Source organism: Ranitomeya variabilis, chromosome 3 (assembly GCF_051348905.1).
Source record: "Ranitomeya variabilis isolate aRanVar5 chromosome 3, aRanVar5.hap1, whole genome shotgun sequence".
Classification (NCBI taxonomy): Eukaryota; Metazoa; Chordata; class Amphibia; order Anura; family Dendrobatidae; genus Ranitomeya; species Ranitomeya variabilis.
The window spans coordinates 518,492,189-518,517,982 of NC_135234.1; the positions used below are offsets into that span (position 1 = coordinate 518,492,189).

The window sequence follows — 25,794 nt, forward strand, 5'->3', positions numbered from 1 at the left end:
AGGAGAGATAATGGCTAAAATCTTGGCTAATAGATTGGCAAAAGTAATAAATGAGGTTATTCGTGAGGACCAATCTGGTTTCATGTCCAATAAATTTACAGCAATTAATCTCCATCAATAGTTTTAAAATTTACAGCGGAGTTTTGCCGATACTGGGCAGTGCTCTCACTAGACGCTGCCAAAGCTTTTGATAGTGTTGAGTGGAGCTACCTGTGGGAAGTTTTGGAGGGGATGAGGTTTGAGTCTAATTTTATATCATATATTAAATTATGATACCAATCTCCGTCTGCCAGATTGCAAATGAATGGGTACCTCTCTGAGCCATTTAAACTGGGTAAGGGTACCCGGCAGGGTTGCCCCGTCACGCCTCCTATTTATTCTTGCAGTTGAGCCTTAGGAGTGCAATAATAGACTTTCTAAAGAAAAAGTGGGTTTCCAGTGTGGGTTGATTGAGGAGCAAATATCTCTTTACGCCAGGGATGCACAACTCCATTCCTCAAGGGCCACCAACAGTGCATGTTTTCAAGATTTCCTAAGGGTACCGTCACACAGTGCAATTTTGATCGCTAGTATTGCACAGGGTGTTGGAATCATCACCTGTGCAGGGGATTAAATTATCACTTGCGCAATACTAAGGACTGGAGTTGTGCACTCATGCTTTACGCAGACGACATGCTATTTTATTTGGGAGATGTTGAGTCGTAGTTGACCCAGGTGATGTCATTAATTACTGAATTCGGTATATGGTCTGGTTTGGTAATTAACTGGGGAAAATCGGTTCAAATGCTATTTGATCCAATCCCTTCTTCTCTTTTACTAAATCAAACACAGATACAGGTAATGCAACAATTTCAACATTTGGAAATTATAATTATTGCTAGACCTCAAGATTATAACACTAAACTAGAACCCTTAATTGGGAAATGGTTGGACGGGAAATCTAGTTAATCCCTTCACGACCTTGGAGGTATAGGTACTGTATGTCCAAGGTCATGTCCCTGCCTTTGATGCGAAATCCGGCGCTGAGCCACATCTTTCCCTGCACATTACAGCTGATCTGATCAGCTGTTATGTGCCTCTAACAGCCATGGGTGGATCTGAGATATATATTACACAATATCCCTGTGAGGCTTCCGCCGTATATTTTCCACAGTCTACACAGCTTATTTAGAGATTTGATTTGGTGTAAATGACAAACCAGATTAAAATGGAATTTTTACAAAGGGACAAGTATATAGGGGGCTTGGCGATTCCCAATCCATGGGTATACTTTCTGGCTTCTCAGCTACAACATCTTCATGGTTGAGGACAGTCAGATGGTATGGGGATAAATAGATGTTTGGTTTTACAAAATACAAAATGACCCCTCTAATGTGTATATTAGAGGCAGGGAAAACCTATACAAAAAAAGGGGAAGAAACAATACCCACTCTTGCTTTAATATATAAGGTTTGGGACAAGGGGAAAGAACTACTAGGTATTAAAAACTGTGGCATAATACACTCCAACGGGAACTGTATAAACTTACTGAGTTTTCTTATTGGGAGAATAAGAGCATATATTTAATAAGACATATATTCCATCAGGAGGTATTTAAGAGTTTTGAACAACTGCATTTGGAATTTCACAGCTTTGCCATAAGAACTAAACTTGAAGATAGGTAATAATCTTATTATAGATATAATTACATCTGCTAACGTTACAAGAGGATTAGTATCCATCACATAAAATCATTCACTGCTATCCTATCTATCTACTTTACTGCACAAAATGAGAATTAGGCCCAATGCACTGTGTCCGAGGTGCTGTAAGGATTAAGCCCATTTAATCCTCATGTTATGGGAATGCACAAGTATTGGAAAAAGGTGGTATTTCTGATACAACAGGTCTATCATATAAACGTCTATTAGATCCAAGAGTGTGTATTTTGGGTATACTAAAAAGGAGATGGACCCAGAGTCCCCGGTAAAGTTAGGTATGCTTCGTATTTTATTCCCAGCTCACAAATTACTTGTCTAATGCTGGGTAAATTCCAGTCCCCCCTACTGCTGCAGAATAAATAAAATAAATAATATAATAAGACTTGACAAAGTGATGCATCAAAAAAGAAATTCACTGCACAAATTCCACAAAAAAAAAAGAGAAAATGGTTGGATACTCCAAATGTTTTATGATGTATCTAAATGAGGTTGCATTTGGCTTTTGAACAGAAACACATACTAATAGGAGGTCGAGGGGGGGATTATCAATTTTGCTTTTCATAAAAATAGTTATTACTGTTATTTAGTATTTCGGGTTTGATAATAGGCTTGCCTGTCAGTGTTCACATAAGAAATATGCAACTTTCAAATTGTGTTATATGGATAGGGCCTTAAGTTGTTGCACTTCGAGTGTTCGCGTTTTGTTACATTTTGGAACATGATAACTGTAATGCAGTGTTTTTCTCAATAAAAAAAATGTGATGTAAAAAAAATACAAGTCAGAATGGCTGAATAACCTTTTTTTTTTTTAAAAAAAAAAGGCTTTATTTTTCATTTTTTTAAAGATAATGAAAATATTAACAATTAAGAACAACTAAAGAGTCATATACATACACTTCGTACATACAACCTCAAACAACATGGTCCTGATGCCCATCCTGCGTAATTTTCAGGTGTGCGGCGGGGTCCGACAAACGCACCATGTTGCATTTTTGGAGGTGTCAAATATTGCGCAATCATGTGCATGCGGATGATTGCGTCAAAAACGCATTACTGTCTATGGGAACGCATTGGTACGCAATGACATGCGTACGAATGTGTTCGATACGCATGCGTACTTTAGACTGCGCATGTCCTGAAAATGATGTCATCACACCCACCATGCGCATAAAATGCGCAAACGCATGGCAAAACGCATTTAAACGCATGCACAAGCAGCGTTTTTGTTTGCGTCATGCGCAAGATGATGCACAGGCGTAAGCATGCTTTTGCATGCGTTTTGGAATGCGTTTGCGCATGCAGATGATATGCTGTGCACAGAAACGCTAATGTGAACTTAGCCTAAATGAGTGGCGCGCATGCACTAGATGTGCATGAGTTGGAGATGAGGCCGGCTTGTGCAAATTATATTATCACGCCTACAGGGGCGTGATAACATGGAAAGAGGGCTAAATAGTCTGGGGCCTCCATCGACTAGTCAAAGCCCTCAATAGGCATAGGAAATGGGGACATCATAAATGCTTTTTTAAGGCATTTATTTAACTGAACTACATTATACAGGGTAGGACAGACATCCGTCTGAGATGAATTAGAGAATCCTGCAATGAGCAAGAAGTTGAACCAGATGACCCAGGAGGTCCCTTCCAACTCTACCTTTCTACGATTCTATGATATAAAAATAATTTCCACCACTGGATGTCTTAAAAAAATGTTCCTGTGCTGAGATAATCGGCTATGATCCCGTACTGTCCTGTCTGTATACTCTTTTTCTCCCTCCCCTGCCCAGGAGCTGTGGTGTTATCAGACCATGTCTCTGTATGGTCACACACAGCCATTACATAGTACATAGCAGGGGCATTTTTATCTAAACACATCCAATTGTGGAACTACGACAATTATTATTCAAAGTTCTATTGATTAAAGTGTTGATTACAATTAAGTTTGTTCATGGGAAAACCCCTTTAATACTTATACAGCTCTGGCAAAAATTAAGAGACCACTGCAAAATTTTCAGTTTGTCTAATTTTTCTTTTTATAGGTATATTTTTTAGTAAAACATAAATTATTTTATTCTATAAACTACTGACAACATGTCTCCAAAGTTCCAAGCAATGCATTTTGTATTTATTTTCTGAAAATGAGAAATGGTCAAAATTGCAAAAAAATGCATTCTTTGCAGACCTCAAATAATGCAAAAAAATCAACAAGTTCATAATCATTTAGAAACAACAATACTAATGTTTTTACTTGGGGGAGAGTTCAGAAATCAATATTTTGTGGAATAACCATGATTTTTAATCACAGCTTTCATGCATCTTGGCATGCTTTTCACCAGTCTTTCACACTGGTACAAAAATGTAAGCAGTTCTTCTTTGTTTGATAGCTTGTGACTATCCATCTTCCTCTTGATTACATTCCAGAGGTTTTCAATGGGGTTCAGGTCTGGAGATTGGGCTGGCCATGACAGGAATTTGATGTGGTGGTCCTTCATCCACACATTGATTGACCTAGCTGTGTGGCATGTCGCATTGTTCTGCTGGAAAATCCAGTCCTCAGAGTTGGGGAACATTTCCTGAGCAGAAGGAATCAACTGTTTTTCCAGGATAACCTTGTATGCGACTTGATTCATACGTCCTTCACAAAGATTAACCTGCCCAGTTCCAGCCTTGCTGAAGCATCCCCAGATCATCACCGATCCACCACCAAATTTCACAGTGGGTGCAAGACACTGTGCCTTGTACGCCTCTCCAGATCTCCGTCTAACTATTAGGTGACCAAATGCTGGGCAAAGCTGAAAATTAGACTCATCAGAGAAGATTACCTTACTCCAGTCCTCTATGGCCCAATCCTTATGGTCTTTGGCAAACTACAGCCTGGCTCTCCTTTGCGTCTCATTGATGAAAGGCTTTTTTCTAGCTTTACATGACTGGAGTTCTGCCTCTAGGAGCCTGTTACGAACTGTTCTTGCTGTGCACTTCTCCCCATCTGCCATTACTTTTGTAGGTCACTTGATGTCAACCTGCGGTTGCTGAGTGACATTCGAATAAGATGACGGTCATCCCCGTCAGTGGAGAGTCGTTTTTGTCCTCTGCCAGTCTGTAGCTTCGTTGTCCTCAATGTCTGCTGCTTGACCTTGTTGTAATGGACTAACGTCTTAGAAATTTTAAGGATGGAGGCAACATGACGCTCACAGTGTTCCTATGCTAGTAAAGCCAGAATTCAGCCCTTCTTTTCCTCACTCAAGACATTTCTTTTCAACTCCTTTGGCATGATTAAAAGATATAAGATATTTTTTCATTCCTATTAGTTTTGGGATATTACTAGCACTTGTTTTGCCATCCAGCTTGTCCTATTGCAAGAGGATTGTGAACACCACAGCAGGTTTTTTTTATACTTTCCTTCATTAAATAAAATTTGGTTCAGGTGATCACCTAATCAGAAGCACATTAAGTAGAATGAGGTGTACTATGGTTGGAATTCGACTGACACTGGAATGGAAGGGCTGTCAGACATTTAGAGATTTTTATTTTTATGAAACTGTGCAGTGGTATCTTAATTTTTGCCAGAACTGTATATAGGCTGTGTTACTGTTAGACAACAGCAGGTGGCAGTGTTCCACAAGAATCCAAGCAATCTAGAGCAGAGAAGATGGCCTCTGAGAACATCCACAATTCACACAGCTCAGCAACCAGGGTCAGGGGCAGGGTAGGGACACAAAAACACTGATCAGTAAGATCCAAATCTGCTGCAGGGTATACCTGAAGTGAAGATCAACTGATTCCTCAGATCCAGTGAGAGATTACAGTCAGGCTGGAGGGCCAGTGAGGTCAGGAGAGCAGAGAGATGCTTCATCTTTTGATAATAGGCAATACTTAATTACATAATTTACACCAATTTCTGGCAGAAAATATAGTAATTGGTAATCCCGCTGTCAGACTTGCCCCCTCCCGCTATTCCCTGCATACATATTAAAAAAAGTGACAGAGTTGCACAAAAAGTTCAATTTTTGGGGGGCCTCAATATTGCCTGAGATAAATTTGTATGAGAAATTCCCAAGCAGTTTTCAGACACGGAGAATACAAGACATGCACCACCTGTAACAACGCTGGTGTGAAGCAATAGCATGCCAGCTAAAGTACCTTGAGTGTTGAGTGACTAACTGTACAGTAACTTTAGCGCCATGGTTAACGTGCAACTGTAAAAAATGTACATTGTGGAGCCGAAATTTCTTTAAGGGTGTCTCTAAGCCCAAACTAACATAGTAAACTAAGTGGGAATGTAGCCCCTAAAAAATGTTTTTTAAAAATTGCACCTTTTCTGCAAAGTTCACATAATTAGTGCTTAGTGAAGTTTTGTATTGCTTTTTTTCAGCAGCATTTCTGATCCTATTAACTACATTAGGTTACTTGTATTTTTTCATTGCTTTTTTTTTAACATGTGTTTTATCATGGGTTTTTTCTGCTGTGGTTTAGGATGTCCTTTTTTTAAAATCACATTTTAAATAAAACTGCTTTGTTTTGGGTACTTCCTGGTATTTAGCTTTTATAACTTTTTTGATTAAGTCATTTGCAGATTATATGTGTTTTAGTGCACAATGGGCATGGAATTTCTGTAAATCCTATTCATTTTTCTTGAACACTTCAAAAATGAATCGATTTCTCATTGTAAGAGCATAGCCTTAAGGCAAACCTATCAGCAGGATTTTGCTAAGTAAACTACAGACGCTGTCAGGTTGGCAGTGTTAAACTGATTAAAATGATACCTGGGGTGAAGAAATCCGTCTTGTGTAATCAGTGTTAGAAGTTTGCACCTAATGAGATCCTCGTGCTCCCAGGTGGGACTGTAGGTCCATCTTTCCTCATGTTCCTCATCAAAAAGTGACAGACTGTTTGTGTTTCAGGGCGGCCTGTGGGCAGGTCTTTCCTTTGTTTCTTTGGCTTAGAGCAGGAAGATAATACTCCAGTCCCTCCCCACATCACGAGGATCTCATTAGCTGCAAACTTCTAACACTGATTACACAAGAACCACAACATGGATTATTTCACCCTAGGTATCATTTTAATCAGTATAACACTGCCAACCTGACAATGCCTGTGTTTTACTTAGCAAAATCCTGCTGACAGGTTCGTTTACGGCCCACTCACGCAACCATATTAGTTGGATGAGTGCAATTTGATAACAAAAAGGGATTTGCACTAGGACCAATGTTATTCATTGAGGCCGTGAAGATCGGCGTATTTTTCCACAGCTGAATTCGGTGTGAGAAAAATTGCAGCATGCTGCAATTTCACGCCAAAATTGCATGGGTGAGAAGTAAAAAAAAAAATCGGATGTCATACGGACCATTGGTATGGCATCTGATTTTCGGATACATTGCAATTCTGTAAGATAAGAAACTGTAAAGGCTCCTGTTAAAGATTAATTGCTGCTGATTAAAAATAACGGATTGCGTGTGGACAGCACACATATGACAAGTGAGAAAAAAATCGCCCCACTTTTCTGGATGAGAATCAGACCAATTTTTTTATATGCTCATGTGACCCCTGAATTAGGGCGCAGTAAGACTGCCATATAAATTGGACCTAGATTGGAACGTAATGCTTGGATTGGATGTCGGCTGTCCAGACCTGAGCGTGACGGCTTCTATTTCTATGCAGCTGCTATGCACGGATTGGGAGAGCAGCCTGCCAGTCAGTGCACTACGTTCTGATCTCGGTCAATTTATATGGCCATCTGACTGCACCCTTAGTATGCTAATGGCTGCCTCGTTTCTGCAGCAATCAATGTTTAATCAAACATGCTAATTAGGGTGCTCAGTGCAGTCCATGGATGGCTAGGAGGCTCAGTGTGCCAGTCATGCCCTTCCTAATAGTTATAATTTGTTGCAGAAAATAATTTAATAAGTGCATACTTAGTTCCTGAAACGGCACCACTCCAGAAATTTCCCCGCTGGTCACGGGACATTATGTCATGTAACTGCTGAAACCAATCAGCGCCCGCTATTATATAATACTAGAAATAGTGCGGTGAAATTACATAGTCGTCACCGCTATTCCCCACGCAGGCGCAGTAACAGCCGCGTCATTATCGCACATGTGCGAATAGAGCGCGCAGTTGTGGCTGTTACTGCGTATGCGCGGGAATAACACTGACGTGAATGTCACTTGCGGCAACGAACTGTGCAAGTGACACTGCCGCGGTGCCTTACGGGATTCGGGGACAGCGGCCAGAAGTCCCAACTGGCGATTATATAAATAGATACCGATTTAGACTGCACAATACTATCTGAAGTTATAGGCGGACAGATGGATACGTGCCTTGAACTAATATTCTCTATTTCAAATGTGGAACTGACAAAACTGAAGAAAATGTCAATGTGTCTACAGTAAATAACAGTTGGATGTTATTTCCCGACATGCCTGGTGAACAATATTACATATTAGAATGTTCCATATGTAGATAAAAAAACAAACAAACATGCTTTGGTGTGTTTTTTTTTTATTTTTAGAAAGGCTAGTACTGAAGATATGGACTTACCAGACGATTCCTCCCCAAAGCAAAGAAAAAACAATATAGAAAACAAGTGACCCCCAAATGACAAAGTGGTTTATCCACGTCCAATATTGTGTATCCAGTGCCAGCTGAAAGAAGCCAGAAGCTAAAGTTATCTGGATGTTAGGTAAAATAGATTTAATGCATTTATATTCAGTACTGTCCAAAAGTTTTAGGCAGGTGTGGAAAAAATGCTGCAAAGTAGGAAAGGTTTTAAAAATACAAGTGTTAAAAGATTGAATTTTGTTAGTTGATAAAAAAAAAACAAAGTGAATCAAAATATGAGAAGTGCCAATCAAAATTTGGTGTGACCACCCTTTGCTTTCAAAACAGCATTAATTCATCTTGGAGAACTTATAGGTCTTCTGTGGATGTAGGGTTGCACAAATCTGTCACTTTAGGTAATCCAAGACAAATTGGATGATGTTGAGATCAAGTCTCTGTAGGGACCATATCATCAATTCCATGACTTCTATTTCTTCTTTCTGCTGAAGATAGATCTTAAGGAAGACCATAAATGCAGTGGTCAGCCAAGGAAACTTAGTGCATGAGATGAAAGACAAGTCATACTTACTTCCCGTTGAAATCAGAAGATGTTCAACAGTGCCATAAGCTCACAACTGCCAGTAACTAGTGAGACCCAGCTACACCCATCTACTGGGTACAATAATACACTAATGAGTGTCTGCACACAACAAAGAAGCCTGGTGGAGGTTCCTTGCAAGTTTGGGGCTGTATTTCAGCAAATGGAGTTGTATATCTGGTCAGGATTAATGGTGTCCTGAGAAAAACAGGCAGATACCATCATGCAAAACCATCATCGAGGTGTCCGATTGCCTCCAAGTCTATTCTTCAGCACATACAGCCAATTTCATTAAGAACCATCTTCATCTTAAAGAAGGATGGATTAGTCGTGGAAGTGAGGACATGGCCCCACAGAGTCATGATCTCATCATAGAGTGTGTCTGGGATTACAAGAAAAGACAAAAGGATTTCACATGCTTTCATCCACATTTCAGAGAATTTACTGTGGGAAGTTCTCAGAGATTTTTGGAACAACCTTCCTGCTGAATTCCTACAAAACCTGTGCACGTTTACCTAGAAGAACTGCTGCTGTTTTGAAGATAAAGGGAAGTCACACCAAATGTTGATTTGATTTAGATGGGTTTTTTTTCCATTTACTTTAAATTTTGTTATATATATCAACACATACGAATTCATGAATATTAATAAAATCCATTGGAAAAAAATTCTTCATACATTCTAAGCCCTGTCTGATTTGTTCTTTTTGCGTAAAACCTTTTGTGGTTTTCTAAACATTTCAAGGCTTTGCTGTATGTCCTTTTGGGTAATGCTCAGCGTAGAGGAATTGTCTATCAGACCTAGCAGCGGATTGAAAATATGGAGAGTACAACAAATGTCTAACGTAAACAATTCCTCACCCCATAAAAATTACGGTAACCTTTATTAATACCATTAAAAAAGAAACTATCATAGACCCTTTCCCAGACAAAATAACAAACACACGTGGTGGCACACACAGATAAATCAGGTACCGTGTGCCATGTAGGAAACCAGGACTAAGAGATGGTCATGGTGCTGGGGAGGACCAATGTTGGACGAGTTGTCTATCTGATTTCTTTTCTTTTAAAAATGGCTAGTGTGCTGTAAAATAATAAAAAGCTCATGGCTACCTAATTCCCCAACGCTCCTTGGTACTGGTGCAAAATACCCGCCAGTCACGTCATCTTTTCAAATGTGGACAGTGTATCCATCATTGCTGCACTTAATGAGCGGCCATGATGGTGACATGTTACTTATCACTGTAGCCACTGATAGCCAGCAGCAGTGACTATTTATTCTCAGCCGTGGCAATTAAGTGGCTGTAGGAGTGACTGAGTGGCTGAGGTTGTCATGTGCCAACCACGCTGGAAAGGAAGAAGAAACGACTGGAGTGGGACTCGCTACACGAGTATGTGCTTTTTATTATTGTTAAAGGGAATCTGTCACCAGGTTTTTGCTACCCCCATCTGAGAGCTGCATGATGTAGGGACAGAGATCCTGATTTTAGCAATGTACAGAATCAGTTATTGTTCTGCTTGCTGCAGTTATGATAAAATCACTGTTGTAACTGCTGAAGATCTAGCAGTTCTCGGATTGCTGAGAGCTGGCATCTTTCTGTGCACCCTGTGTATGGGCAGAATGCTTCCAGTCAGTGGTGGGATTACCTGGCAGCAAGTTTAATAGTCCTCTAGTGGTAATCTCAGAGTCTCTGTCTCTACATTATGCTGCCCTCATATTAGGTGGCAATTTCTTGGTGATGGATTCCCTTTAAAGAACAGTCAAGCCCTTTGTAATATAAAAATAGGGTGAACAACCCTTTAATTTAAGATGACCTGCAATTAGAGCCATCGATGTCTAGACTGGAATGTGACCAGACTGTCCATCAGCTTGTTCCTACTGAAAAACACTCCACAATGGGAAGCTGCTTTTTCAATTGGAGGGTGCTGATAGATAAGTCAGGTCGCATGTCCCGTGGCCACCAGCCATTTTGAGAATGGGAGATCTGTTAGTCTGTGTGGAAGATTTAGGCTAAATTCCCATGATGAGCTTTTGGTGAGTTTTTGATGTTGCAGATTTTTTGCACCCATTAAGTAAAATAGGTTACTTGCATTTTTTTAAAATATGCAGCGTGAAAAACTCACCAAAACTCATATCGGGAACGTAGCCTGATAATGCACTGCGGTTAAAACACAAGGACAAAAATACTCTCCCCTGCTAAGAGGGTATTTTTTGCCTTGTGCTTGCACAATCATGCATTGTAAATCCTTAAAGGGGTTATCCGTGACTTTTGTATCTTTCTTACGGGGTTAAGAGTTTACGGGCAGGTAGTTAAGTACCTGCCTGTTCTGCTCAGTGCCGTGTTCTGTGGCTTAGGTTGATGTTGACAGAGCAGCTTCTCCTTTTCCGTTGATGGAGTGTCTCTGCCAAAGTCATGCTGATTGACAGCCGGCTCCCCAATGCCTAACAGCATGACGTCTGTAGTGATGCCCTGTCAGCAAAGTAGACTGGAAGAAGAAGAGCTGACCTGTTGACGTGAGGTCAAATGAAGCAGCAGAATCACCGGCAGAAGCCGTGACCATTCTAAGCCGCCGCCGGCCAGAACAGGCAGTTAGCTAACAACTACCTGCTGGGACATTCTTAGCCCCATAAGAAAAAATATGAAAAATCCTGGATAACCCTTTTAAGTATTTAACCCTCATTTTTTATTGCATAATCATGTTTTCTGTGAGCCACAGTTTGTGAGGAAGGCTGCACTAATAAGTGCAAGAGGAGAACCTGTAATAAATATATTAGTAAACGCAACAAAATCATGTCAAATCAAAATGAAAAATAACAATGTCCACCCATAATCAAGACACCAAAATGTGAACTAGAGTTAATGCAAAATAAGCCTCAATAATTGTTTTATATTACATTTGACTGGTATTCAGTAAAATAACCAATGTGGTATATTACCTTAAGTGTTACTGTAAATACCAAGACAGTAAAGACCAGTGTTCCAAAGGTCCAGTTTCCCAGCATCTAGTTAATGAAACCCAAAAGAAATGTTACTAAATGTCACTCTCTTCCAAGAAGACCATGACCCCTATTCAGACAAGTCATAAAAAGTATCTAGAAGATATCAAAAATATGTTGGAAGTCATTAGTAACAGTTTATTGAGTAAAGTCAGATTGTAAGCTTGCGAGCAGTGCCCTCACTCCTCTTGTTGATCTGTTGATTTATGTGATTATTATTATTCTCTAATGTCTTTTATTGTCTGTATAAGTCCCCTCTAAATTGTAAAGCGCTGCAGAATATGTTTGCTCTATAGAAATAACATTATTATTATTATTAAGAGTGACAAAATGTAGCTTTATAAATATGTCCTTATGACTTTTGCTGATAACAGCACCAATTATACCGATTAAACAAAAGATGACAATTTATATCAGGATATCAGATGTTTGTAATAGAGGAGCATTAAACATAAAACACGAGAGAATTATAAAGTGAAAAGATCTAACTGCACCACAGCCATAGAAAAAACATGGCGCAAGGAAACTGTTGGCCGCTGGGTTCCTAACTGCCTATGGAAGCAATGATAGCACAAGAAATGTTCATGGGGTGTTTCATGGATTGGGTTTCCATGTCTCAGCGGCAGCAGACAAGCCTTAGCCAACTGTGCAGAATGACAGGATACTTGCGTGAAACATAGGAGAAACTGAAAGAACATATAAATCAATTAATACATACTGCTCTACGGTCAGTCCTTCAAGCACATATGGATTTTCTTAGCAGACTAAAAGTATTGGACATGGCTCAGTGGTTAGAACTATCTCTTTACAGTCGTGGGTTGCTGAGGTCAAATCCCACCAAGGACAAGATCTGCAAGGATTTTGTTCTCCCCATGTTTGCTTGGGTTTCCTCTGCGTACTCTGGTTTTCCCCCACACTTAAAGCGAACCTGTCAGCAGTTTTGGCCAATATAAGATACGGCCACTGCCTTTCAGGGCTTACCTACAGCATTCTGTAATGCTGTAGATAAGCCCCCTGTCTGACCTGAAAGATAAGAAAAATAAGTTTTATTATACTCACCCGGGGAGTCCAGTCCGATGGGTGTTGCAGGTCCGGGTCTGGCGCCTCCCATCTTTTTGCGATGTCGCCCTCCTGTTGCTTCATTGCTCCCCAGCATCGCAGTTCTGCGCAGGTGTACTTATCTGCCCTCGTGGGGGCAGAGCAAAGTACTGCAGTGCGCAGGCGCTGGGCTTCTCTGACCTTTCCCGGCGCCTGCGCAATGAAGTACGCCTGCACAGGTGCGCGATGCCGGGGAGCAATGGATCTGTGACACCCACCAGCCGGGATCACACCGGACTGCCCTTTTCCCCGCCCCCGGGTGAGTATAATAAAACTTATTTTTCTTATTTTTCAGGTCGGACCAGGGGCTTATCTACAGCATTATAGAATGCTGTAGATAACCCCCGAAGGGCAGTGGCCATATCTTATATCAGCCAGAACTGCTGACAGGTTCTCTTTAAAGACATATTGCTAGGGGACCTAGATTGTAAGCCCCAATAGTGACAGTTCCCGATAATGTCTGTAAGGCGCTGTGTAATTAATGACGCTATATAAGTGAGTAAAACTGATTACAAAAAATAGAAATAGAAAATTTGCAGGAGGCTTCCGCCCATTTTTTCAGTTTGGTCGTCAGGACTTATGCTAAGCTCTTAAGGTTCAGTATAGGAAATGTTAATGCTACAAAATATAATATTATATATAAATTAAAAATAACTTTCTAGTGAGTTTTTTGAGGAACAGTCTGCCATTTTATTTGTAGAAGAGTATAGATGATATCCCTAAATATCTTGTCTCAATCCCATTGGAAAGCCAACACAAAGCCAGCCCGTACTACGAAAATCTCTAAGGGCCATTTAGGAAAGCCGTTAAAAAATCCATTGGCTATATAAATCTCCATCCTCATCGCAGTTTAGCCAAAACGATTTCTATGTGCACAGTATAATCGTTAACACAATCGTGTGCGTCTGGAAGACCATCGTTATTGGCAGACATCTACTGCTTGCAAGTTCTTACATTGCTGATAACAATGATTTTTTTGCTGGCATGAAGATCCAACAATCGTTTTGCCCTTTTGTCGGGCCATTGCCAGCATATCTATACACGCCAATAATCAGCAAACTAGTGTTGTAAAGAACCCAAACCTCAGCTTGTTTAAGTGAGTCTTAACTTAAAATGTGAGGGCTGGTAAAGTAGATAGTAGGGTACCTAATCTGCTGCCCAACAATCATACCTGGATGAGTTCTTTAAATATCACGTACTTTGGTTACATAGACTACCACCTCACACATACCTGACTCACTATCAAAGAACTGCAATGATGATCAGTCTGTTGTAAGACTGAGATGGCTCATAGGGATAAATAATAATTTGCAAGTCACGTGCATTCATTCATGTAAGGGAATGTTTTTTTTTATTAATTGCTTATTTATTTAAGGTAATCACAGATATCAGTCACTAGTAGAAGATGAATGTGTGGGCACGTGAATTCTGGCAAGAAATGGATCTCGGATCTTCAGCACAATGTACTACTATGTGACAAAATGAAATGTTCAAGAAAATTTCCACTGTAAAAGGTGTTTTTTCGTCAATGAGAGCATATGGACATCATTGTCCTCTGCTCACGACCTCTCTCTAGGAGCTAGAATAGAGACCTACTGACCGTCCTATCCTAGTACACTCATGAGAATCTGCTTGGCTGTTCATAGCTTCCACTAACAAAATCTGTCCATAGATTTTGCTGATTTTTAGGGGTGGAAAGAGCAGCTGCATTCTCAAACAGTTTTTCTAACTAATCTCTTTAAAATTTTATTTAAATTAAAGCACATTTCATAGGACAAATATGCTATTATATTATACTGCAAAATGAGAGCATGGTTCAAGTACCGAAGTCCAACAATGGTTCATGCACAGGAAAGCCAGAAAATTAAGATTTTGTATTTGTCTTCAAATATAATATACTTTATTTCCTTGATGTTCTAGTGCATCATTTATGTCTATAGGAGATCCAATTACTGTCTGGATGCACATACAGTGTAGGTGCCAACAGCTAACACTAGTTCTCACATCCAGCCAAATTACTACTTAGCAAGTGTAAGAAAACAATATACACAACATAAAGTATCACCCACGTGATATCATCACTACACATAATCATAACACACAGCAAACCAAGTCAATAGTTCTCTGACTAAGGCATTACAGTACATCAATACCTTCACTGCAGCACCATACAGGATATAGGCATTAAAAAACAGGAACATTAACCAGATCAACATTCCAGGAAGAGACATTCCATCATTTACTACAAATATAATGTAGTCGGACTATTAAGAATGTACGTAGTGTTTCCGTTTTACACTTGGCACAATGGATATTGAGGACTAAAGGTGCTTTCACATTGCGTTTAGTACACACTCGGTGGCTCTGTCGAGGCATACATTCTAACACCCGCCCCTGCAAAACAGGATTCGGACGTATGCGCCAATGGGGCAATAGATTGTAATTGTACCGGCAGAGTGCAGTCTACTACGTCTGGGTGTCCTCCTCCCATAGCCGTAGATGCTCGAAAATGATGCACCATTATAATCTATAGCCCCATCATCCCATTTTGTGGGGGGTACACAGACGTAAACCTTGATGGGGCCACCAAGCATGTACTAAACGTAATGTGAAAGCTAGAGAGTCAATGCTCATGATCCAAATATACGGTCTAGGAATTTAGCATAGAAATTCCCTAAGACTGTTCTGATGTGACATACAGTGCCTTATACTCTTCAAACACGGCATACACATACACACATACATACACATGTAGCACTACATTCCTAGTAACATGTACACAGCTACAAGCACCAAATAAAATAATCGAAGAAAGGCACAGCACATCAAAATGGCAGGTTCTTACCAAGTACGTGTTGGTTGTCAAGATCTGATGAAAGCAACAGTGGCAAAAGCAAAAGAAACAGAAACATAAAAATGCACAGCACAACAGAAACAAGGAAATAAACCAGAACATGTAAAAACATGAAGTCTACATATCAATGCAAAATAGGATCAATGACTCGTGGTCTGTGAGTAAGGCATCATGCACCACATAGTCAGCCTATTAGTAAGTCATCCTGGGATCCTTTCCCTTATTGTTTCATCCGTGATGACCACATCGGTCCTTTATTTATTGGTGGTATAATGTCTACGACAGAGCTCTGCCAGTTTGTAGGGTATTTCAACTTTGAAGCAATGTCCCTTTATGGTCTGATTGAAATCAAACTTTTAGTTTAAGTTCCCACAATGAGTTTTAGTTAAGTTTTAGATGCCGCATATCTTAACTGTGCACAAAATGCAGCATTTTGCAGTTCCAGTTCATGAATTTATACAAATTTCAGGTCCACTGTGCTTTTACTTTAAAAGCATAAATTTACCTGCGGTACGTTTTTGAAATCCACAAAACGTCAATTTCTCTTGCAGGTACGCTGAGTTTTATTTGCAGATTTTCCCATAGAATTGCATTAGATGCATAAAGTCCATAGGCAGAAAGCACACGCGTTTTTCAAGCATTTCCGCTGCAGAAATGCACTATGCATGAAATTGCATGTAATCCCGCACATGACTGTATCAATAAAGCAACATCATGTAGCTAATAGGCCAGAAAAGCTGCAGAAAATCTGCAATAACAAAAACTCACCAAATACTCATTGTGCACCTTATTGGGCTCCTTATTTTTCTAACTTCGGCTTTATGTTCTAGCTGATCTATAGAGGTATTGTCACTAGATGTGACATATACTGACTGCTGGCTTAGTGTATCATCCTTCACCTAATGGAGTTTGGGAGTTGGGATTTCGAGTTGGTTGCATGCCGTTAGATTCTACCTCTTATCCTCTTCATACTAGAGCATTGTCCTCTAATTAGTAGCCAGGGAGTCACACGTGGCTGTATGTCCTAAGGCTACAGGACATGAGCAGTGGGGTGAAAGTCATTGCACTGGCAGCCAACGACATGGTCAAAGACTTATCATTGGTCATAAACTGGTGAACTTTTCTCTTTTCAGATGTATTAGTATTAGTGACGAGCAAACGTGCTCGGATAAGGTGTTATTTGAGCATGCTTGGGTATTATTCGAGTGTCTTCAGCGGCTCGAAAAATATGTTTGAGTCCCACCAGATGCATGTCTCGCGGCTGTTCGACAGCCTCAACACATGCAGGGATTGCCTTAAATTCACGAGACATGCAGCCGCAGGGACTCGGAACATATTATTTGAGCGTGCCGAAGTCACTCAGTTAGCACTCGAGCATGCTCTGATAACACCTTATCCCAGCACATTCGTTCATCACTAATTATTATTACTTAACATCTTCTGGTATATATAAATATGAAACTAGCTCATAACGGCAAACATTCCCAATCCCTACTACGTGAATAGTAAAATTATTCAAAGGTGAAAACCGCAACAACAGCATCCAAGGTAGAAAAGAGTATATTCTTCTATATTAATACATCACATAATATGGGGAGACAGCTGTCCCCTATGTTATGTGATATATTAAAGAAGAATATACTTTTTGCTACCGTGGATGATGCTGTCGCTCTCTTTATCTTTGGATCTTATGGAGGATTATGGAGGACATATCCATTTATTTGTGGTGAGCTGCTAACCTACATTAGCTATATTTTAGTAGTAAAATTATTGACTTAATTTCTTCCTTTTTTGCCTTGACAGATAAACCCAGCAAAAAGAAAATGGTTTGAAAATAACAAAATGATGTAAACACGTAATGTCAGAAATGACTTTTTATCATCAAATATGATAATAAAGAGTAACCTATAAAACAAATCCTTGTAACATACAGTACAGACGAAAAGTTTGGACACACCTTCTCATTTAAAGATTTTTCTGTATTTTCATGACTATGAAAATTGTACATTCACAATGAAGGCATCAAAACTATGAATTAACACATGTGGAATTATATACTTAACAAAAAAGTGTGAAACAACTGAAATTATGTCATATTCTAGGTTCTTCAAAATAGCGTGTGTGGGGTCATTGTCCTGTTGAAAAATAAATGATGGCCCAACTAAACGCAAACCGGATGGAATAGCATGCCACTGCAAGATGCTGTGGTAGCCATGCTGGTTTAGTATGCCTTCAATTTTGAATAAATCAGTGTCACCAGCAAAGCACCATCACACCTCTTCCTCCATGATTCACAGTGGGAGCCAGGCATGTAGAGTCCATCCGTTCACCTTTTCTGCGTCGCACAAAGACACAGTGGTTGGAACCAAAGATCTCAAATTTGGACTCATCAGACCAAAGCACAGATTTCCACTGGTCTAAAGTCCATTCCTTGTGTTCTTTAGCCGAACAAGTCTCTTCTGCTTGTTGCCTGTCCTTAGAAGTGGTTTCCTAGCACCTATTTTACCATGAAGGCCTGCTGCACAAAGTCTCCTCTTAACAGTTGTTGTAGAGATGTGTCTGCTGCTAGAACTCTGTGTGGCTTTGACCTGGTCTCTAATCTGAGCTGCTGTTAACCTGCGATTTCTGAGGCTGGTGACTGGGATAAACTTATCCTCAGAAGCAGAGGTGACTCTTGGTCTTCCTTTCCTGGGGTGGTAATCATGTGAGCCAGTTTCTTTGTAGCACTTGATGGTGTTTGCCACTGCACTTGGGGACACTTTCAAAGTTTTCCTAATTTTTTGGACTGACTGACCTATATTTCTTAAAGTAATGATGGCCACTCATTTTTCTTTACTTAGCTGCTTTTTTCTTGCCATAACACAAGTTCTAACAGTCTATTCAGTAGGACTATCAGCTGTGTATCCACCAGACTTCTGCACAGCACAACTGATGGTCCCAACCCCCATTAGGCAAGAAATCCCACTTATTAAACCTGACAGGGCACACCTGTGAATTGAAAACTATTCCCGGTGACTACCTCTTGAAGCTCATCAAGAGAATGCCAAGAGTGTGCAAAGCAGTCGTCAAAGCAAAAGGTGGCTGTCATGATTCACACCGTGCTGACACCACTATGTTATGGATTGGGGTGACCTTTGGCCAGCACCCGGCTATCACATGTGCAGGGGGGCTTATCTTAGTTATCCCTCCACTGCTACAATGTGATGAAAACACAAAGGCTATTGACCTATCAATTTACTGCAGGGGCTTACTTTAGTTATCCCACTGCTGCTACAATATCACGAACTGCAGGGATTTATGTATATCCCGCTTTCCAGTTCCGCTTTAGAACTTGCACCTCTTTGGCGCCCCCTTACCCTCAGGTCAGACTAGATACTGCACCTAGGGTAATTAGTCACTAGCAAGGCTGACTGCTATGTACTGGCTATTGGGCATGCTGCAGCGAGGGCAATATCACTACTCCCACTCAGGCAGGAACAATAATTATCTATGCCGCTATCGCTACAACGACTCCCAAATGCATAGAAGAAGTATGCTGCCAACAGCTCCCATTTCTCACAGGGAGGGGTTCGAGCCAACCCAAATTAGTAGCGTAATTAACTTCAGAAGACTTAGGGTACATTTTAGAGCAGGAGAATAAAGCTAGTATTTTATATATTTTACTCCATAAAAGATTAGGCAGTGTTTATAAAAAAGCATATAAAAATGTTACAATATGACACAAAGTATGTACAAAGCAATTATAAAATAAACATGGATTAAAGGAAGATAAACTCACATTTGCTTAGATCATTTCAGGCAAATCATGCTGGAAGACGGAGCCCCAAATGTCCCAATGCATCAGGAAGGCTGTCTGTATTGAAGTCCCAGGCAAGAATGAAGGCTGGGTCGAGTGCAGCAACTTATAACTGCAGGCTTGTGACATCACTAAAGGGGTTTGAGTTACCATTGCCCTCCCCTCTCCTCAGATGCACAGTTTGTACCAACAATACTTGTAATTCTCATATCTTAGCTTGAGAACATGTCAGAATCACAGCACACCCATAATTCCTCTTATTTTAAAATTGGTTTTCTAATGATACCAAATTCGTCCTAGTTGTTCCACACGGTTCCGGAGGAATCCGCACTTTGTACTTGTTGTGTTTAGCTGTTCGCGCTTACAGTGTTTGACAGATCTATCAATGTTAGTTAGCAATATATACTCCTTATTTTTCTAGCCCAAATCGGTGGCCCAATATCTTATTATAATAGAACAAAGAACCTCATGTCTTTTGAGAGAGACTAGACTAGTTTCAGCTGGTACCGGAGGGAGATTTGTGCGGCTACAGGCCCAATAAAAATTCTTGTAGTGGGGGCCATGAGGGATTTGGGATCCACACACACACATCTTAGCAAGCAGAAACACAGAGAGGAGGGGTCAGAGCCCACAGTATGTGTTCTAACAGGGAAAACTAAAAATCATATTATACATTATCATCACAGTGGCTACTTTGAAGAACCTAGAATATATGACATAATTTCAGTTGTTTCACACTTTTTTGTTAAGTATATAATTCCACATGTGTTAATTCATAGTTTTGATGCCTTCAGTGTCAATGTACAATTTTCATAGTCATGAAAATACAGAAAAATCTTTAAATGAGAAGGTGTGTCCAAACTTTTGGTCTGTACTGTATATTTTCTTAATTAGTATAAAGTGCTTTAAAACAGGTATAATATTGTGTACTAAAGAATAATAAAAAAAAAATTTCCAATTAAGAAAATAAAATGATTGCTAAAGACACAAATGTAGCACAAACATGACACCCAAGACTCGTTATGGTATAAAATATGCCAGGAAATGTTCCACGACTTTTCGCTGTGTTTGACAATTTGTGTTTTTTTTTTCCTAATATGAATTCACCTCCATGATTTTCGTGGGCCTTACCTGTCCATTGCTAGTCACAGTGGCATTGTCAAACAAGAAATACGCCCCAAAGAAAAATACGACAGCATCAAACAATCCCAGGAAGGTCCAATAAATAAACAGACGCCAACGCAGTAGTGCATTCTTTGCAATGTCCCTGTTTCAGAATGAAAAAAAAAATAGCTTGTTAAACGCTGGCCAAAGCATTTTTTCTGCTTGACGCAGACACTTGCTGATCTTGTTGACTTCATTAGGAAATTACTTTCTCATTGTGAATTAATCACCCTGCCAACATACAATATACTGTGTGAAGACAGGAATGGCAATGTGACATAATGACATATGAAGCCACTGATTCCGCTGATGCAGCATCTTACATGTATCAAAAAACCTTTAACCCCCAACTCATTTTCGATTTTGACACTCTGCATCCTGGCAGCCGTCACCTTTTTATTTGTTCGCTGGTAGAGTAGTATCTGGTTTTTATATTAGTTATTTTCCTGTGACTTTTGTTTTGTATAGATGCCATTTTGAAAAAAAACATACTGTACATTACCTTTTAATTTAGATAAACCTATGCAGTGAAAAGATGAAAAACGCAATTCTCCCATTGTTTTATTTACTTACTTTATGCTGTTCACCCTTAAAAAAGATTTTTTTGCAACCATGGAGATGGCAAACATGTATATGATATTTTTGTTATTTTGACACCCTCAGGCCCCAAAGGGTATCACTAAAACCATTGATGGAATCAAAATGAGAGACTAGTGAACTGTAAAAACAGGAAGCTGCCTTAATTTGGTAAAGCTGTGGCAGTCAATTTCTGTAATAAAAATCTTAGCTACAGGCTGAAGCCCGTCCTTATTAAAAGTGTTGTCCAGTTTTTAAATGTCATTAATAAAAAGGTTCTCTTTTCCGAATACCCATCTCTTGCCGAGCTGGAGAGCAGCTAAAGAGAGTAGATCTGGAGGACTTGTTCTGGCCTGGACTTCACACCCAATCAACTACTGTGATCAGACATAACGCAATGCTTAGTTTCCCCTGCGGAAACGGACCACTTACTGACAGGTTTTCCTGCAGTCTACAGTTGTGTTCTGTGGACCAAACATGGGAGCATGTTGTGCTTTCCTTATTGTCAAGGGACCCTTCTAGCAAGTAAGAATTGTACAAATCGTAAAAGCCCCTAAGCCATAGCAGAAGCTGGATATTAATCAGCCCCTAAAAGCAGCTGAGATCTTTATAGGTATGGTGAGGGGGCACGTTTACCCAAACATGATATTCAATCATGGACATTACAGTGTATATCTATAAACAATACATGAAAAATATGAAGACATCAACAGCACCAAGGTTTTTGAAAACTTGAAAAGTGTGGATTTATTAAAACCACATAGTGTGGGACATTACAGCTCAGGAATGAGCCTTTCTTACTCCTTTGCTAAGCGTACCATTGCACACTATTTGGTGGTAAAAAATCCACAGGTTTTACATTATCACAGACCTTGGTGGTGCTGTCTTATGCATATTTTTGTGTTATTTATAAGGAGTTTTTTCACCCTTATGGCAATGTGCCCAGGGCATTCTGGTTGATGAAGGGGAGTGCGTTCTCCATTATAAGATTGAACTGGTGTGATAAAATCTATACCTGTATAGTGTTGGGTCTCTTTTCAGCATTTCCATACTAACATGTTGCTCAATTAGACTATACAACAGGATAGGCAGTGAAGTGAAGCTGATATTGTACAGTGTCAGATACGCGGTGTCATATAAAGGCTGTAAGAAAAAAAGAAGTGCAGGATTATGAAGACTTTGTTGTACACAGAGGTAAGAATAATGTAAAATAACAAAACTATCTGCAGGAAATAACATATTGCATCACAGACCTGTTGTGAAAATCCACAGAAGAACTGGTATAAAAACTGAGGGAAAATAAAGCAGACATTCTGAAAGACAAGCACAGAGGGTTATGGTGTGAGGAACCTGCTCCAAGCTGTGCTGCACACTTTACAGTCTGCGATGGATTTTCCTCACCTTATAAAAAAAGTATTGGACAAGCTCAGCTATTCTAACATAATAAAAATGCCCATGAACAAGCAGCATCTTTTTTAAATGCTTGAATTTAGGGATTGCATAGTCACTGTTTCTTGCGGCCTGTCGTCCTTCCTTCCCGATGACACCTGAAATGTAGAAAGGTAAAGTCAGGAAATCAAAAGCCTTCTTTTATCATTCCTTCTAGATCTTCATCCATATCCTTGTAGTGACATTTTTCATTTAGTAATGAGCACATCAAAATAAACCACTTATGCACATCGGGGCACTAATCTTTAAGGTCGCCATACACCTTATATATTTACAAACTTATCTGTTGGTTCCTCATGGGAGGAGGAACATGAGCTACTGACACATGCCTCTGGCAGTGGCTTATCTCCTGTAAGAAGAAATGATTGGGCATTTTAAAATGCCCGATCTTTTTTTGCCCTTATATATGCCACTGAAGGAGAGTAGGACCACCACCATACACATTAGATGGTTGGCTGTTCCCACTGAAATTGTGAGTCTTGGCCAAAATGAATCTAATGTGCATGGCCAAAAAATGAAATTGATATAAACACTTCTACAGACTAGCCATTATTGTCTGGGGAATGGTGGAAGACTGGATTTAGCCAAAAGTTTAATCTTTATTTAATTTTTACAACATCAATATGATGGGCAAAAGTAATGGACCCTACTGAAAATAGCGGAGTTGAAATGGATCTACAGATCCTTCTAGATTTTTTTCTAACTGAGCAAAATAGTGTAGAAGATTACCTGACTCTTGCATGATAGCTTTTTAGATTAATAAAAAAAATAATAATTGGTATGCAAGGGCAGAAAAAGTTAATACAATTTCTTTTAGGTGCATTTCTCACAGCTTGACATGAGGTTTTCACAATTCTTGAAGAAAACACAAACCAATGAATAGAATGAATATCCTCCTAGTCAAGAAATGAAGCCATAGACCTAAGACCCAATGAAGCCATAGACCCAATAGATAACGCCATAACTATACCAATTCCAACATGTGCTTCGAGGATCATGCTGACATCATTGGCACCATCTCCTATTGCAAGAGTAATCGGATGTTCTCTTGATGCCTTTATTAATTTGACAATCTGTAACAGAGAAAACATCCTCATAAAGAACAGATTGATTTAGACTATGTTTAATAAAAGTAATAAGGTAAAGGGTAACAAATAATCTGACTACAGTGAGACATCTTGTTTTTACATACATGTTTTGCTTTGGTAGAATTGACCAGAATGATCTGCACTGCGTATCTGAAGATGATGATCCTACATCGCTAGGATATGCCATCATTATATGACACCCCCTGACCCTGAAAAGGCTGGAGCCTCAGCGATACCTTACTTACATAGTTTTTTCCAGAACAGTCATCTTCATACTTCCGCTGTGCATGTAACGGTAGAGCCGCCTTATTGAAATGTGGTTGGCTGCAGTTCCCTGTACCGCAAAAAGGACTGAAGCAGGGCTGCAGTCCTTTCATCCTAAGGATCAGTGGAGGTCCCTGAGGTCGGACATTCATTGAGCATAAAATCATACAATACCCAAGTGATAAGCTACACGGGGTGGGGGGGTGAAATGAAGCTCGTGGGCCCCAATGAAATCTGCAACAAGGTCCCCAACTCTCACGAGTCTTTTATAATATTTATATTCTCACATAGGCCATGAGCACATTTTGGCCCCCTAGACTTTAAGGCCTGGGTGTGACTGCATCCAGATCTCCCGGGGCTCGCATGACACTTATGCCACAAGAGTACTACAGCCAATTAATCATAGCCAATAGGTTGCATTGCTCACATTTCCTACAGATGAACCTTGAAAGTCCAAAGGAAGTGTAAGCAAAGCAGTCCATTACTGGCCGCTGAAAGACTGCAATGCTTATGTGAGCACCAGGAGACCAGGCTCCAACATCGCTGGCATAGTGCTGCTGCGGGAGGTGAGTACGGTATCTGTCATTTTTATTTTACACTGAGGAATAAAGAAAGGAGTTATACGAGTAACCATTTAATCACTATCTCTTGACAAGCCTGGTGATTTATCCATGCTTGAAGTCTACATGGGGGCATTACAGCAAGTTCTGAGGGCTGGCTCCTTCCAGGACCTGATTTTATTTAAATCACCATTGTTGTACATTGAAGGCCAATTTCACTATTGTGGATCAACGATATTTATAATGCTTGCCAACAGCTTTATACATATTCCATCATCAGGAAATAAATGTCAAAGAAACAGATAAAATAGAAAAAAAATAAATAACAGACTATATACTGTACATGTGTAATCAATTACTGGTTTTACTAATATAATTTAATATGCTCATACATCTACATGTCCAGATATATCAGCAATCAATTGAGAGGCTTATTAAAATTATATTTTATTAATCTGTAGTAATATCTGTGCTGGAATATTACTGCAGCTTTTATGTGATAATTCTGCAAAAGTTTAAATAGAGTAAACAACATGTAAATGGTATTTTGTACTTGTAGATTATAGTGATTTCATCAAGGCTATGCACAGTAACATGCTGGCTTCGTGTATATTTAAATATGTACATGGCATTGAGACCAATATATACCTGTGCTTTCTGTAATGGGGCCATCCGGCAGCACAATACTGCACTACAGTTCCTGCAGATCTCAAGGAAAACCTCTCTGTAATTTGTAGAGCTCCCATCTTCTCTGGGTTTCATTATTAATGATAGCGTGGCGCCATCAATAATTAATCCGTAATCTTGGAAATCTGTTGAAAACCTACACCGTTTAGGAGAAAAACAAGTGGTATAAATTGGATGTAGCCGTCATCTAGTACAGTCATTTGTCTAATGAAATTTAGACAGTGACAATGAAAAGGGTTTCGTTGGGTAATTCTACAGAAGCAGAACAAGCAGAGAGGTACCCTTACACATAATGACATTTACTGTTTCTCTAGTAGCAAATAGTGGTACAATAACTTACTATGAAAAGTGATACAATCATGAATCTAAGTTTAGCTAAGGTAAAAATCAGAAGCTGTGATAAGGTATCCTGATCTCATTCCCTTCC

The 25,794-nt window shown here is 39.7% G+C and overlaps 1 protein-coding gene across 7 annotated transcripts in view; it reads right to left on the reverse strand.

Annotated features, from left to right (window-relative positions):
* Nucleotides 1-25,794, reverse strand: part of ATP11A (ATPase phospholipid transporting 11A) — a 227,158-nt gene that overhangs the window by 8,891 nt on the left and 192,473 nt on the right. For all 7 annotated transcript variants that reach the window (XM_077296971.1, XM_077296970.1, XM_077296973.1 and 4 more), the window contains 8 exons: nucleotides 25,329-25,503; nucleotides 23,739-23,841; nucleotides 22,721-22,866; nucleotides 22,573-22,632; nucleotides 22,335-22,462; nucleotides 20,711-20,846; nucleotides 11,772-11,837; nucleotides 8,238-8,341 (listed from right to left, as the gene is read on the reverse strand). In XM_077296971.1, coding sequence (XP_077153086.1) covers nucleotides 8,238-8,341; nucleotides 11,772-11,837; nucleotides 20,711-20,846; nucleotides 22,335-22,462; nucleotides 22,573-22,632; nucleotides 22,721-22,866; nucleotides 23,739-23,841; nucleotides 25,329-25,503 — 918 coding nt within the window. The remainder of the gene's footprint in view (nucleotides 1-8,237; nucleotides 8,342-11,771; nucleotides 11,838-20,710; nucleotides 20,847-22,334; nucleotides 22,463-22,572; nucleotides 22,633-22,720; nucleotides 22,867-23,738; nucleotides 23,842-25,328; nucleotides 25,504-25,794) is intronic.